Source organism: Carlito syrichta, unplaced genomic scaffold (assembly GCF_000164805.1).
Source record: "Carlito syrichta isolate Samal-C Ts95f unplaced genomic scaffold, Tarsius_syrichta-2.0.1 Scaffold121532, whole genome shotgun sequence".
In the NCBI taxonomy this organism is placed as follows: Eukaryota; Metazoa; Chordata; class Mammalia; order Primates; family Tarsiidae; genus Carlito; species Carlito syrichta.
This window is the reverse complement of record NW_007065628.1, coordinates 151,166-168,281: the sequence shown is the minus strand read 5'-3', so window position 1 is coordinate 168,281 and position 17,116 is coordinate 151,166. Positions and strand designations below refer to the sequence as shown.

Below are 17,116 nucleotides of genomic sequence, written 5' to 3'. Positions count from 1 at the left end.
CAATGGGCAGGACAACAGCAAGAGTGTCTGCTGCCCAAAGATGTTTATCTTATATTAAATGCTGACAATATCTGGGTTTTACCATTTTTCTTTTTTTATTCTTTTTCTATTCTTTTTTCTGGGTTTACCTTTTTATATTTTGTCCATTGTTATTATATGTTTGTCACAGAAAAATTTTTATTTTTATTTTTAATTTCTGAGTTGGACTCTCATTCTCTTGCCCAGGCTCTCACTCTGTTGCCCAGGCTCTCACTCTGTTGCACCATGCTCACAGCCAGCGCAGTCTCGACCTACTGGGCTCAGGCAATCCTTCTGCCTCAGCCTTCCAAGAGGCTGGAACTATAGGCAAGCACCACCACACTCAGCTAATATTTTTCATTTAAAAATTTTTAAAATTTTATTTTTGAGTTAGAGTCTCTGTTGCCCAGGCTTGAGTGCAGTAGCACGCTCATAGCCACCACAGAGAAGGATTTTTAAAAACATACATTCACTGTGCATGTTTTACCAGAAAATTATTCTAGATTAGAAAAAAATTTTAAAACATAAAATCTCCTGAACCCCTCCAAAGTTCTATAAGGTAATAGGATCTCTACTTTTTTTTTTGAGTTGGGGTCTCACTTTGTCACCCAGGCTGGAGTGTAGTGGCACACTGCTCATGGCCACTGCAGTCTTGACCTGCTGGGCTCAGGCGATACTTCTGCCTCAGTCTTCCAAGTAACTGAAGCTATAGTCATGCACCACCATCTCCAGCTAATTTAACAATTTGCTGTAGAGACAAGGTCTCGCCATGTTGCCCAGCCTGATCTCAATCCCGCAGGATCAGGCAGTCCTCTCCCCTCCATCTCCCAAAGCGCTGGGATGATAGGCATGAGCTACCATATCCAGCCTGATCTCTATTTTCTTTTTTGAGTTGGAGTCTCACTCTGTCACCCAGGCTGGAGTGCAGTAGCACATTCACGGCCACCATAGCCTTGACCTGCTGGGCTCAGGTGACCCTTCCACCTCAACCTTCCAAGTAGCTGAAACTACAGGCACATGCCACCACACCGGCTAATTTTTTGATTTCTTGTACAGATAAAGTCTTGTCAAGTTGCCCAAGCTACTCTTGAACCCATGGGCTGAGGCAATCCTCTCACCTTGGCCTCCCAAAGTGTAGGGATTATAGGTGTGAACCACTGTGCCGGCCTGATCTCCACTTTCAATGAGGAAACTGAAGCTCCAGAAAAGTTAAGTGAGTTGTTATTAATTACATAAGTAATAAGTGATAAGGAAGTCAGGAATATAATCCAGATACTCTGATTTATTGACTTGTCCCATTTTATTATATAACTCAGTCATTTCCAAGAAAATTTTCCTAACTTTTCCTCAGCTTCTCATTCAGTACAACCAAGCTGAGTATTCTCCATGTTCCCTTGGCCATTCAAGAAATCAGATATTCCACTATTCCCTCCTAGGTCAGGAATAACTGGGAGTGCAAAAGATCTTTCCTGGTTCCTAAAATAACTCACAGTTTTATTAACTCTCTGCCTCTCAGTCTTGATTTCTCTCTTTTTTTGTTCTGTTATTAGGCTGGAGCTAGGTGGTATTTCCTATATTCTTTTTCATTATTTTTTAAATTTGTATTTATTTGGGTTGAAGTCTCACTCTGTTGCCCAGCCTGGAGTGCAGAGGCATGCTTATGACTACTGTAGCCTCCGCCTGCTGGGATCAGGCAATCCTTCTGCGTCAGTCTTCCAAGTAGCTGGAATTACAGGCGTGTGCCATCAAGCCAGACTGACTATCTATCTATCTATCTATCTATCTATCTATCTATCTATCTATCTATCTATCTATCTATCTGATGAGGTCTTGTCAAGTTGCCCATACTGGTCTCGAACCCCTGGGCTCAGGCAATCTTCTTGTCTCCACCTCCCAAAGTGCTGGGATTACAGGTGTGAGCCACCATGTCTAGACAAGATTAGTTTTTTTTTTTTTTTTTGAGTTGGAGTCTCACTCTGTCCCCCAGGCTGGAGGGCAGTGGCATGCTCACAGCCACTGCAGCCTTGACCCGCTGGGTTCAGGCGATTCTTCCACCTCAGTCTTCCAAATAGCTAGAACTATAGGCAAGCGCCACCATAATGATTTTTTTATTTACTGTAGAGATGAGGTTTTGCCAAGTTACCTAGGTTGTTCTCAAATCCCTGGGCTCAGGCAATCCTCTTGACTCTGCTTACCTAAGTGCTGGAATTACAGGCGTGAGACACCATGCTTGGCTGAGATTAGTTTTAAACATACAGAGAATTCCACCCCCTCCCCAGGGATTACCAACCTGCTTGCCTTTATTAAAAAGTATTTACTAGGCCTGTGTGGTGGCTCACGCCTATAATTCCAGCACTTTGGGAGACTGAGGTGAGAGAATTGCCATGGGTTCAAGTCCAACCTGGGGAACTTGGCAAGATCTCATCTCTACAATAAATCAAAAAATTAGCCAGGTGTGGTAGTGCATGAGTGTAGTTCCACCTACTTGGAAGCCTGAGGCAGAAGGATCACCTGATTCCAGTAGGTTGAGGCTGTGGTGGCCATGAGCAGTGTGCTACTGCACTCCAGCCTGGGTGACAGAGTGAGACTTCAACTCAAAAAAAAAAAAAAGAAGATATATCTGATATTCTAAGGGTGTATAAAAAGGAGGATATGACTTTGAAGGAAGGTGAAGAAAGACTTCTTTAAGAAAGCAACTTTTAACTGTAATCTAAAGGAGAAAAAGTTAACTACATGAAAAGAAGAAACTGTTTCTACCTGAATGCATATGGGCATGCATATGGGCCCTGAGGTGGGTGAAAATATTTGAGAAGAGTAGCAAAAAGAAGGCAAGTGCTGTGAGAAAATAAAAAACAAAACCGTTACGTCCAGGTGTTTTGCCTCTAACTTAAAAGAAATTATAAGCTATCGAAAAGTTTAGGTTATTGCCAGACCATCACCACCATTGTCTTGCTAAGCTATGGTGCTCTTTGTGCTATAAGCTATGGCCAGACCATGTTTCCTGGCTTTGGCCCTCTACCCTACCTTGGGGAGGTAAATATTCTCTTTCTCTCTCTAATTTACTTTTAAATAAACTATATTTTTTTTAAAAGAAAAGTTTAAAGCAGAAGAGGTGATAAATTACATTTTAATTGTGGAAAAAGTCATTATGGCCACAATGTACATAATGGATCAAAAATGGAAATATGGGCTTCACTACATAAAGAGGTGAAACAGGTCACTGGAGTTAGCTAAAACAAAAAAATAATGGTAGATTGAACTACTGTGATAGTGGTGGAGATGCAGAGAGGCAGATGAGTTTGAAAAACACTTAGGAGGCAAAATCAACAGAACTTGGTGAAGGACTGACCCAACCATTGAAAACTCACCTTCCATAATTAGATGAATGCTGCTATTCACTAGGAGGAAACACAGTGAGTCAAAGACTATTTGGTTTTGGACGAAGTAAATTTGAAGACTCTTACTAGGAGATAAAGTTGAACACGTGTCTAGAGCTTAGAGGTCTGAGTCAGAGATATAAGTTTGCAAATTATCTACATATAAGTATTGACCATATCAGAAACACAGAGGAGATTATCTAAGGAAAAAGCACAGAAAAAAAGAGAAAAAATCCAAGAATAAGTCTTGTGAAACTCCTTCTCTAGTGACTGAGTAAAAAAGATTATAAATCTGCAAAGGTGTGAGAAAGAAGATTATCTACAGAGATAGGAGAAAAACTAAGAAGGCATCATTTTACAGAGTTAAAGAGAATATATAATTCAATAAAAAAGTAATCAAATACATAAAATAGTAATCTTTCTTTTTACCCAAATTTTACATCATAATCAATATGGCACCACTGTACATTTTTACTTTTCTAATTACTCATGTTTATGTATACTTACTTAAAGTATTCATCAGAAGGCCACTGTTGTCATGAAATCTATTATGACCAGCTTCTGTATCAGTAATCTTGTACTGTATGGCAGACATAGCAGGATTTCCTGAGGTAAAATTCCCTGGATCAGAAGGAGAGGATTTGTACTCTTCATCTTCTGAATCACTAGAACTATCCTCACTACTTGAAGATGATGAACTTTTGGAATCTGATGAACTATCACAACTACTCATCTGGTCCATTAGACTAGCTTCTGCTTTCAGTTCTGAAAATAAAACAAAAATTACTAGATTAGGTTAAATGAATAATGTTTAATAAGTATAATAAAATTTGAATATATTTGTTTTTAAGAAATTGTGAATGAGGAATAAATAAAACCAAACATACATTTACAGTCTTTAAAGCATTTTATGTAAACAAACAAAAAACTCCTCTACCATCAAACCATACTTCGGTGATGGAATTACGGAAATTAAGACATAGACAATGTCTAAATCCAAACAATAGTACTTAAAAATAAAAGAGTAACTCAAGTATAAAATAATGTGAAAAATAAAAATTTAAAACTAAAAGTTAAACTAAACAAAAATTCAAATCTACTTGGTAAAAGCTGTATTTTAGAATATACCCAGAGGAGCTCAAATCACTGTACAAAAAAGAAACCTGCACACTCATGTTTATTGCAGCACTATTCACCATAGCAAAAACATGGAACGAACCATGTTGCCCACCAAAACTGAACTGTATTAAAAAAACGTGGTACATATACAGGATGAAATATTATGTAGCAGGCTGAGCATGGTGGCTCACACCTATAACTCCAGCACTTTGGAAGGCCAAGGTGAGAGGATTGCCTGAGCTCACAGGTTCAAGACCAGCCTGGGCACCTTGGTGAGACCTTATCTCTACAATAAATAAATAAAAAATCAGTCGGGTGTGGTGGCACATGCCTGTAGTTCCAGCTACTTGGAAAGCTGAGGCGAAAGGATCAGCTAAATCCAGCAGGTTGAGGCTGAGGTGGCAGTGAGTATGCCACTGCACTCCAGCATGGGTGGCAGAGTGAGACTCCAACTTAAAAAAAAAAGAAAAAATATATTATGCAGTCATACAGAAGGAAAAAAATTAAGGACATCGCAGCAACTTGGATGGATTTAGAGTCTATCATACTCAGTAATCTATTACAGAAACAAAGAACTGAGTACCTCATGTTCTCACTCATAAGTGGGCCCTGAAATTCTATCATAACACTACAAGAAAGCAACTAGCAGTAGTGGCACACTGTCAGGAAAGGGGGGAACGTAAAATCAATAAAGGTACCTGATCCTAATCTAAGTGAAGACCAAGGGGAGGCCCAGACTTCACCTGTACCTAGACCACTTATGCACTCAATTCTGATTTGTATCCCATATCTTTAAAATAAAAAAAGAGAGAAAGATCATCTGAATAGGTAGTCAAACAAAAAAAAGCACTGAATTTTAATTCTGTTTTATTCCCTTAGTACATATAATACAATGTGATAATGTAACAGATGAACTTCATTCTTTTCCTGATTGTCCCAGAGAATATTTTGATGAAGCATCTTCAGGTTTCTTCCCGATCCCTTGATGGGCATTCAACATATTCTAAGTATTTTAAAAAATTTATTATTATTATTTTTAGAGATAAGAACTCCCTCTATTTTCCACTCAGGAGTGCAGTGGGGCAATCATTGCTCACTGCAGTCTTCCACTTCAGCCTCCCAAGTAGGTAGGACTACAGGTGCACTCCACCAAGCAGCCTCGACCTGCTGGGCTCTGGTGATCCTTCTGTCTCAGCCTTTCAAGTAAAAAAGAAACATTTTTGGTGGGGGCATGAGAACTCACTATGTTGTCCAGGCTGGTCTCGAACCCCTGGGCTCAGGCAATGCTCCTGCCTCAGCCTCTCGGCTGGGATTACAGGAATGAGACAATATGCCGGGCCTAAAATATTCTAAGTATTTTTGAAAAGCCAGTTCCCATTATAACATTGTCTGTAAATATTTCTGTAGATAAAAGAGTAATAATGTTGATGTCTTTTGTGGTTTAATGTTTTTAAAATTCTTTTTTTTTTTTTTAGTTGAAGTCTCACTCTGTCGCCCAGACTGGAGTGCAGTGGCGGCTCCCGGCCACTGTAGCCTCAACCTGCTGGGCTCCGGTGATCCCTCCGCCTCAGCCTTCCGAGTAGCCGGAATAACAGGCGTGTGTTACCACGCCCGGCTAATTTTTTGATTTAATGTAGAGATGATGTCTCACCAAGTTGCCCAGGTGGGTATCGAACCCGCGGGCTCAAGCAATCCACTCACTTCAGCCTCCCAAGGCGCGGGATTACAGGCTGAGCCACCAAGCCCGGCTTCAAATTCTTTTTAAGACACAAAAAAATTATGTTGGGAAGATCCTCAGGTACCCTTTAGATCAACCTCATAATTTTACCAATGAGAGAATGAAGGTCCGAAAGGCCAAAAGTTGTCCGATATTAAGGGGTAGAGAAAAGTCTATAGATTTTCAAGTCAATATTTTTCTAGAATATGATATGAATGTCCAATAGTTGAACAAAATTTTTTAAACAACAAAATTATAAATGAATAACATATTTAGTTAACACATTGCTATTTGATATCATCTTAGTACACGGTTACATTAAAGTAACTGGTAATTGCTAGCCCATTCCCTCATTCTCCCTATTATAGACACACTGGGTTCCTTTTGATTATGTGACCACATTAAATTCATTTCCATCCTAAGTTCTTTGCACTGGTTGTTTTCTCTGCCTGGTACAATCTTCACTCAGATCTTTTGTTTGTTTGTTTTGTTTAACACATGATTTGTATACAGTAAAATGCATGGCTAGATGAATTTTAGCACACATAAAACCTGCATATTTGGTGAGATAAAGATATAGAACATTTCCATCCCACAAATGTTCTCCTATGCTCTTTTCTAGTCAATAACCACCACTTTGATCTATGTTAAAGATTTTTGTCTATTTTGAACTTTATATAAATGGTTTCATTCAGCATGCGCTTTTTTGTGTTTGCCTTCTTTCATCAGCATAGTTTTTAAATATTTGCTTATGTTATTGAATGAATCTGTTGCTCATTCTTCTCTATTGCAATGTTATTCCATTGTATAAATATACCCAGGCTGGTCTTGAACCAGTGGGCTCAGGCAATCCTCTTGCCTCGGCCTCTCAAAGTGCTTGGATTATAGGCATGAGCCACCACACCTGGCCTCTACAAGTCTTTTTGTGAACATGTGCATATATTTTTCTTGGGTAGAAAGTTAGGAGAGAAATTGCTGAATCATAAGACAAACAGATTCAATTTTATTAAAAACTCCTAGTTTTCAAAGTGGTTTTACACTCCTACCAACAATGCATAAGGGTTACAGATACTTCCTATTTTCCCTCACTTAGGAACACACACACACACACACACACACACACACACACACACACACACACACACAGTATAGCAAGTCTGATGACCATATAATGGGATCTTATTGTAGTTCTAATTTATATTTCTCTGATAAGCAATAATATGAAGCAGTTTTTCATGTTTATTGGCCATTTGGACATACTTTTTTTGTGAAAAGCTTGTTCAAGTCTTTAGTTCATTTTTGTATTTGATTTTCTTTTCTTTTTATGGATTTGTAAGAATTCTTTATAGCTAGTTCTGCCTATGAGCTCGATGTTAGATATATGCATTTTGAATACTTCCTTCATGTCCCTCTAAGTCTGAAGCTAGCCTTTTCACTTTATTAATGGTGTCTTCTGAGGAGATTGTAGATCTCTGAAAGGCTGTTTCATTCACAGATCAGTTTAAATGTAAACTCAGAGGACATCTTCCTTTTCAACACCATTGCCCTGTTTCATTTTCTTCAAGAAACTAATTTCTTTCTTTCTTTTTTCTTTTGAGTCGGAGTCTCACCTTATTGCCAAGGCTGGAGTGCAGTGGCATGCTCACAGCTACCACAGCCTCGACCTGTTGGGCTCAGGTGATCCTTCTGCCTCAGCCTTCCTAGTAGCTGGAACTACAGGCACGTGCCACCACACCCAGCTAATTTTTTGATGTATTGTACAGACGAGGTCTCGCCAAGTTGTCCAGGCTGGTCTCGAACCTGTGGGCTCAGGCAATCCTCTACCTTGGCCTCCCAAAGTGCTGGGATTATAGGCGTGAGCCACCATGCCCAGTCAAGAAACTAATTTCTGAAATTCATTTGTATATTTATTTGCTTATTTACTGCTTGTTTTGCCCAACCCTCATCCACATTCCCAAATATAATGTAAAAATAGGAAAGCTGTCTTGTTCATGTTGTATAATTCTTTTAATACAATGTTGGATTCAATTTGCTATTATTTCATTAATAATTCTTGAGTTTCTGTTTATGAGAAATACTAGTCTATAGTTTTCTTTTTCTTGTACTGTTTTTATCTGAATTGGGTATCAGGGTAATACTGGCCTCATAAAATGAGCTTAGATATATTCCCTCCTTTTCTATTTTCTGGAAGGATTGTGTAATTTTGGCATTATTTCTCTTTAAATGTTTTGCAGACTTCTGGGTCTGGCTATTTCTTTTTTGGGTGCTTTTAAAGTACTTATTTAATTTCTTTAATGTCGATAGAGCTATTCAGATGGTCTATCTCACCTTGGTTGGATTTTGGCAGTTTTTAGCTTTTGAGGAATCAGTCCATTTCTTTTAGATTGTTAAATTTATGAGCATACAGTTATAATTTTTTATAATATTTTTAATGGCACTGCATCTGTAGCAAACGAATTATTCTTCTGATTATAGAAGTGTACTTTACACTTCTGATATTAGTAATTTGTGTTTTCTATCTTTTTATTTTTGTCAGTCTCACACGAAGTTTATCAACATTAATTTTTTCATGAGCCTCTTTTTTGCTTTATTTGATTTTTCTCTATTGTATTCAGGTTTTCAATTTCATTGATTTCATTTCTTGTTTTTATTATTTGCTTCTTTTTGCTTACTTTCGGTTTACTCTGCCTTTTTTCCCAGTTTCCTGAGGTAGAAACTTAATTGATGTAATACTTAATTTCTAATGTAGTGCCATAAATTTCCCTCTCAATAACTTTTTAGCTGCATTCTACATATTTTGGCATGCCAAATTTATTTTATATATTTAGTCATATGTATTTTTAATTTCCTTTTATTCTTCTTTAACTCATGGATCATTTATAAGTGTGGTGTATAATTTCTGAATATTTAGAGACTTTTTTCCTGTTGTCTGTTATTGATTTTCACCTTGATTCCATTATGGTCAGAGAAATAGTCTGCATGATTTCAGTTCTTATAAATTTATTGAGATTTGTTTTATGGCCCTGGAAATTGTTTATCTTGATAAATATTCCATGGGCTGCCGGGTTCGGTGGCTCAGCCTGTAATCCCGCGCCTTTGGGAGGCTGAGGTGAGTGGATTGCCTGAGCCTGTGGGTTCGAGACCCGCCTGGGCAACTTGGCGAGACCTCATCTCTACAATAAATAAAAAAGTAGCTGGGCATGGTAGTATGTGCCTGTAGTTCCGGCTACTTGGAAGGCTGAGGCAGGAGAATCACTGGAGCCCAGCAGGTCGAGGCTGCGGTGGCTGGGAGCATGCCACTGCACTCCAGTCTGGGTGACAGAGGGAGACTCCAACTCAAAAAAAAAAAAAAGACTCCAACTCAAAAAAAAAACACAAAAAAACCAACAACTGGTGACATCTTAGATATCTATAGTCTGGCTATAGCGAACAGGAAGATGCTACGCAGAATTCAATTTCAGTCACTACAATTGCCAAAAAGGGCTGGGCGTGGTGGCTCACACCTGTAATCCCAGTACTTTGGGAGGCAGAGGTGAGAGGATTGCCTGAGTCCAGGGATTCGAGACCAGCCTGGGCAACTTGGTGAGTCCTTGTCTCTTCAATGCATCAAAAAATTAGCTGGGCATGGTGGCATGCACCTGTGGTTTCAGCTACTTGGAAGGCTGAGGTGTAAGGGTCACCTGAGCCTAGCAAGTTGAGGCTGTGGTGGCCGTGAGTGTGCCACTGTGCTCCAGCCTAGGCAATAGAGTGAGACTCTGACCGAAAAAACAAAAAAATTGTCACAAAGAAGAAAACTCCAGTTATACATCTAAACAGTCATTTTCTTTGCTCTGAATAATTTAAAACATACAAGTCCTCTTATATGGATATAGTTTTTCTTACATAATACTCTAAATCATAAGCTACACCCTTGCCCCAGAAAGAATATGTAGTTACAAAAATATTACACTTTTAATAAAAGCTTATAGCTAGTACTGCTGTTAATTAAAATAAAAAATTTCACTTAACATTTCTGAATAATCTCTTATAAAGAGATGCTACATATACTTAGATTTTACCTCTTTCAATATCATCCATCAGAGATGCTGGGGACATCTTGTCTTCAGATGGAGAATGTTTTACAATATTGGGAATCTTGGTTGAATTCCACATTTGTTGCTGTTGTTGCTCTATCCGATACTGAATCTTACTACTTCCTTCAACTCTACAATTAAGAATATCAAAGATCGAAACAGGTGTGACAGCAATGTAACAACAATTTCAACTTACAAAGTTACTAAAATTAACCACTTATTCTTTTCCCTAGACATCTTTAAAATTATATTCAAGAATTGAAATATTAATTTAATTCATTATTTAACAAGTATTTATTGAGTGCCAGCTATGTGTGTACATCCACATGGGTTTGTTAAGAGATATCCATGTGAACAAAAACCAAGCCACTGCTCAGATTGAACAGATAAGACATTCACAAACGACTAAAATAAAAGGAAAAAAATAAAGGTATAACAGGTACAATATATATTTTCTAAATTCTAAAATTATTATTTCTGTTAAAACTAAATCACTTTTACATTTTCTATTCATAACTTTTTTTTCCTCCCTGAGTCAGAGTCTCACTCTGTCGCCCAGGCTGGAATGCAGTGGCACGCTCATGGCCACCACTGCCTTGTCCTGTTGGGTTCTTCCTTCCACCTCAGTCTTCCAAGTTGCTGGAACTACAGGTGAGTGTCACCACAACTAATCCTTTTCTTTTCTTTCTTTTCTTTTTTTTTTTTTTGAGTCGGAGTCTCTAACCTAGGCTGCAGTGCAGTGGCATGCTCAGAGCTACCACCACATCTACCTGCTGGACTCAAGCAATCCCTCCACCTCAGTCTTCCAAGTAGCTAGAACTAGAGATGCAAGCTACCACACCTGGCAAATTTTTGATTTATTGTAGTGATGAGGTCTTGCCAAGTTGCCTAGGCTGGTCTCAAACCCCTGTGCTCAGTCAGTCCTCTTGCCTCTGCCTCCCAAAGTGCTGGGATTATAGGCATGGGCCACCACGCCTGGTTTCTATTCATAACTTAAGACAGACATGTTAATAAAGGAGATTCATATATTTTTCTCTCAACATCTTAGAAAAGAGTATATAACAAAATTATGCTTGACTTTAGATCCTATTTCGTCACCAAATCATGTCAGTTCTTCCTTCAAACAGTATCTATTTATCTTGTTCTATTTTTATTGTTTTGAGTTGGAGTCTCACTCTATTGCCCAGGCTGGAGGGCAGTAGCATGCTCACAGTCACCCCAGCGTCAACCTGCTAGGCTCTGGTGATCCTTCTGCCCCAGTCTTTCAAGTAGTCAGAACTACAGGCACATGCTACCACGTCCGGCTAATTTTTTATTTATTGTAGAGACGAGGTCTTGCCAAACTGCCTGAGCTGGTCTCGAACCCATGGGCTCAGGCAATCCACTCGCCTTAGCTTCCCAAAGTGCTGGGATTACAGGTTGAGTCACTGAGTCTGGCTGTATTTATTTATTTTAAATATTATTTTATTATAGAGATGTGGAGTACAAGTAAGGGTTAACTACAAGTAGGCTGCATGCAGGTGAAGTCTGGACCTGCAACGGCCCCTCAATTCCCCTGGTTTACAATTTAAAAATATTTAGAACCTCATTTTCTCTTCATTCCTGTTTTCAAAAATCCCACTTTATATATTTTTCTTTCCCACATTGTTACATTTATTCAATTCCTCTGCTGGATTAATGCTTCAAAATGAAGCTGTAAGCATGCCAATTCCTGGTTTAAAAGACTTTAATATGTAACCATTGCCAGTAAGATAATTAATTTCTTAGTTAATATTGAAGGCATTAACCTCAACCTACCTTTACAACATTACCTTTAACCCAACATCAACATTGCCCTCTACTTTCTAAATCTTAAACATAGGTACAGAGGCAAATCCATTTGTTCAAATAGGTCTTATTCATTGGCCCTGAATAAGTCAGATATTTCCTGTATTCAAACCTTGCTTACATCCTTATATTCACTCTGATCAATTATATCAGTATTTCTTTCTTTTTTTTTTTTTGAGTTGGAGTCCCACTCTGTCGCCCAGACTGGAGTGCAGCGGCCGCTCCCGGCCACTGCAGACTCAACCTGCTGGGCTCTGGTGATCCTTCTGCCTCAGCCTTCCAAGTAGCTGGAACTACAGGCATGCGCTATCACGCCTGGCTAATTTTTTGATTTATTGCGGAGATGAGGTCTCGCCAAGTTGTCCAGGCGGGTCTCAAACCCACGGGCTCAGGCAATCCACTCACCTCAGCCTCCCAAAGCGCAGGATTACAGGTTGAGCCACCGAGCCCGGCTTTATATCAGTGTTTCATACACTTTCCTACTAGTAAGAATCACAGGCTAGGTGCGGTGGCTCACGCCTATAATCCTAGCACTTTGGAAGACCAAGGTGATAGGATTACCTGAGTCCACTGGTTCAAGACCAGTCTGGGCGACTTGGCAAGACCCCATCTCTACAATAAATAAAAAAATTAGCTGGGTGTAGTGGTGCCTGTAGTTCTAATTACTTGGAAGGCTGAGGCGGAAGGATCACCTGAGAACAGCAGGTCAAGGCTACAGTGGCCATGAGTGTGTCACTGCACTCCAGCCAGGGTGATAAGAGTGAGACTCCAATTCAAAAAAAAAAAAAAAATCACAGGAGGCATGGTGGTGGAGGTGAGGTGATAAATAATAGAGTTTCTCAGGCTCCTTCCCTGATCTGAGGTTGCATTTGGAAACTCATAGTTTTAAACACCCAAGGTAATTCTTAAAATTTTAACCTCCTCTCAAGGTATATTAGTAAGGCCTCCTTAAATGTTCCAATCTAAATTGACCTCTTAACTCCTAGAGCAATTTTTGTCTATTCTATTTGTATGGTGTTTAGAATAGGTGCTCTAGTATTACATGGTAAGTATTGCACCATCTATTTCCAAAAAGGACTTGAGATGATTATATTTTCCCATTGACTTTTTAAATGAAAGTCTATTAATTTGATTAAAATGTAGAAGCTTTAAGGTATTTACATAGCAAACTTTCCTTTTTCTGTGCCTTTCATATTCTAGGTGCTCAATACATTTCACTAATGAAAACAAAATTTTTTGGAATGTGTACAAGGATTCTTTTCAGTTCAGTTATATAGAAATATCTCCAACTGAATAAAAAGTACGCCTACACCTATAGAAAGCATTTAGAAGCAAAACAAGTTTTTATATATCACAGAGTGATGTGATAAAAGTTTTTGGCTTAGGATCTCCATTGAATTTAAACTTAGAAAAAAATTAAAACATTTTTGTATACAATATAACCCTTATATTATAATGTGAATTAATCCAGTAACATTTTTCCTGGCATTTCCTTAGAAATGTATGTGTTGATAATATAATTTATTTCATTAAACCACATACCTTGTTTTTTTTACAGAGATATTGCTGCTGAGTTTTTCTAGTCGACATTCTCCAGTATCATGGTTAATAATCAAAATGCATTCTTTTAAGTAAGGTTTCTTTGAACCTTTGAAAACAGTGACTGGTGGAGTTGAACCCTGTTTAAAAAGTTAATTATCATTACTTGAAACTTATCATAGAAAATTCACTTGGAAAGGCCTTTGAGATCTTCTGATATTGTGCTTCTCATTCCATGTTATACTTCAAGTTACGTATAAAATACCTGCATTTACTAACTTGAATCCAAAAAGTGTGGTTAAGACAGATGAAGAGAGGCTGAGATCTCAGAGCTGCTCTCATTGAGGAAAGGGAAGAGAGGAGGTACTTACCTTGAGTCAGTAAAGATTTGTTTCACTGGCCTACGATGGGTAATTGGGATTCAATTCTAAAACATATTTTATAGACAAGGAAACACAAGCTTTGAATCATATTTCCTACCCCTCTTCTTTTTCCTTGTAAGTTTTATTTTTAAAATCTGGTATTTTTTTTATTTTTTGAGTTGGGGTCTCATTCTGTTGCTCAGGCTGGAGTGCAGTGGTACACTCATAGCCACCGCAGTCTCGAACTCCTGGGCTCAGGCAACCCTTCTGTCTTAGCCTTCTAAGTAGCTAGAACTACAGGTGCGCACCACCATGTCCATCTAATTTTTTGATTTATTGTAGAGATGAAGTCTTGTCATGTTGCCCAGGCTGGTCTCAAACTCCTAGGCTCAGGCACTCCACTTGCCTCCACCTCCCAAAGTGCTGGGATTACAAGTATGAACCAGCGTGCCCAGCCCTAAAATCTGGTATTTTCTTAAAGCAGTATATCCCTATGCAGATTAAGGAAAATAAGTCTATCAAGGAATACCTGCTATACTAAATCCACGGATAAATTTTAGCTTCATTAAAAGTGAGATAATCAGATATTATATGCTTTATGATGTGATATAAAACAAAGTACACAGCATCACACATAAAATACTCTTGCCAAAAAACAAATCATACAAAAACCCCAAAGAATTTCACTCTCATCAAAAACCCCCAAATTTGTCATCTATCTAGTCTGTCCTTAGATATGTAACTACCAGTTTGTAGGAAATATGGATAAAGAAACAAGTTAAATAATACCAGTTGGAAGAAATCTGAAATCCAGGATGTAGGTATATTCTCTAGGACAGACAAACTGTTATCTCCAATAAACCAATGGCATACAGGGAGCTGAGCACAGGCACCTATAGTGCCAGTTACTGAGGAGGGCGAGGTAAGCAACATTGAGGCAAGGATCACTTGAGGCTAGGAATTCAAGGTTGCAGTATGCTAGGATCATGCCTATGAATAGCCACTGCACTCCAACCAAGGCAACACAGTCAGATCTTGTCTCTAAAATAAATTATTTATTTATTAAAAAGGGAAGAGGGCTAGGTGCGGTGGCTCAAGCCCATAATCCCAGCACTTTGGGAGGCTGAAGTGGGAGGATTGCCTAAGCCCAGGGTTTGAGACCAGCCTGGGTAACTTGACAAGACCTCGTCTCTACAATAAATTGAAGAAAAAAAATTTAGCAGGGCGTGGAAGCACGCACCTGTAGTTCCAGCTACTTGGAAGGCTGAGGTGGAGGAAAGGGATTTTTATAGAATAAAAGATACAAGTATAGATAGATCAAGAATTATTATTAATTCTGCTAAGTGACATAATAGCATGGTAATTAGATGAAAATAGAAATAATCTTATCAGGGATAACTAAGCAAGCTTTTATGAAATGGCATAATGTCTGGGATTAGCTTTAAAATATACCAGAAAAAAAAACGTGATAAGGAAATAGATTTTAAAAATTAGCAAAATGTTGGTAATTGTTGAAGCTCAGTGATGAATATATGTGGTTTATTATACTATTCTATTTTCTGTAATAAAAGGTTAAAGAAACTTAGATCATTACTAATAATCTACGTTGGCTAGTTTTTGCATTTTATAAAAGTGTATTAAATTTTTAATAGATGTATTATAGGCACAGTGGCTCACACCTGTAATCCTAGCACTTTGGGAAGCCAAGGTGAGAGGATTGCTTGTGCAGGATCGAGGTCAGCCTAGGCAACACAGTGAGACCTCATTTCTACAAAAAAATTTTAAAATTCAAGGCCGGGCATGGTGACTCATGCCTATAATCCTAGCACTTTGGGAGGCTGAGGTGAGAGAATTGCCTTAGCTCACAGGTTCAAGACCAACCTGGGCAACTTGGTGAGACCTCATCTCTACAATAAATCCAAAAATTAGCCAGGTGTGGTGGTGCATGCCTATAGTTCCAGCTATTTGGAAGGCTGATGTGGAAGGATCGCCTGAGCCCAGCAGGTCGAGGCTGCAGTAGCCATAACCATGCTACTGCACTCTAGCTTGGGAGACAGAGTGAGACTCTGACTCATTACAAGAAAAAAAAAATCAGCTGGGCGTGGCCTGCACCTATAGTCCCAGCCTCTTGGGAGGCTGAGGCAGGAAGCTTACCCAAGCCCAAAGGGTTGAGGCTGCAGTGAGCCATGAATGTGCCACTGCACTCCAGCCTGGGTGATAGAGTGAGACTCCAACTCAAAAAAATATTTTTTTTAAATTATAGATTATAATAATTTTGTTAAATACAATAGTACTGTTAGATCAGATTAGAAAAGGGTGATTTCAAAAAGACTAAAGAGTATATATTAAATAAGTTGATAATATTAGAGATTTACTCAAGTACCACTAGGAGGAGTATGAGATAAATTTGGTGATTGAAAATACAATAAAAGAGGAGGAGGTCAGCCATTTCTGAAGGTATAGAGAGAAAATGATGAAAATGAAAGAAAGAAACAGGTTTTTTTTAACCTCTTCCTAAGACTAAAGTGATCTCCAGAAAATCAAGAATGCACAGCACATAGATGAGGACATGGCTGGGCAGGTTCTGGAAGGGTTAGATGTGGAGTACTTAGCTGGAGCCCCGGTAAGCTGGAGAGCCAGAAGCATGACCGTGATAAAACAAACTGGGTTTACTTGACTGGTAAGTAAATTTTTCAGGAATGTTGGTTGAAAATAAGTAAGATACCCCAAAAGAGTAACCCAAGGATTCCAAATAACAGTTGATAAGAGATTTATGCAACATATTCTTTTTAAAGACATATGCATTCTTACTTAGAATGGAATATATTTAAATCTACAAATTACAATGTATTATTGTTCTATGAGCTTCTGAGGAATAAGAACTGATCATTAATTTTTAAAGTTCCTCCCAGAACCTAAAGAAGTGCCAAGGCCTTTATAAATATTCCGTAAATATTAAATACCAATATTTCTGGTCATAGGTAACAAATTAAGTAAGCCTTTCATAATCTCTATACCTGCCTTCTGCACTTTCAACAAGTTTATGCAAATTTTTTTTTTTTTTGAGTCGAAGTCTTACTCTGT

At 38.5% G+C, this 17,116-nt stretch overlaps 1 protein-coding gene across 5 annotated transcripts in view; it reads right to left on the bottom strand.

The window, feature by feature from the left end:
• Positions 1 to 17,116, bottom strand: part of EAF2 (ELL associated factor 2) — a 47,931-nt gene that overhangs the window by 11,982 nt on the left and 18,833 nt on the right. Inside the window, exons 3-6 of one of the 5 annotated variants that reach the window (XM_008048221.1) lie at positions 13,674 to 13,810; positions 10,290 to 10,435; positions 3,903 to 4,160; positions 3,387 to 3,416 (exon numbers count right to left, since the gene is read on the bottom strand). In XM_008048221.1, the coding sequence (XP_008046412.1) occupies positions 3,387 to 3,416; positions 3,903 to 4,160; positions 10,290 to 10,435; positions 13,674 to 13,810 (571 nt within the window). The other 4 variants (XM_021707623.1, XM_021707624.1, XM_008048222.1 and 1 more) reach the window with 4 other exon arrangements.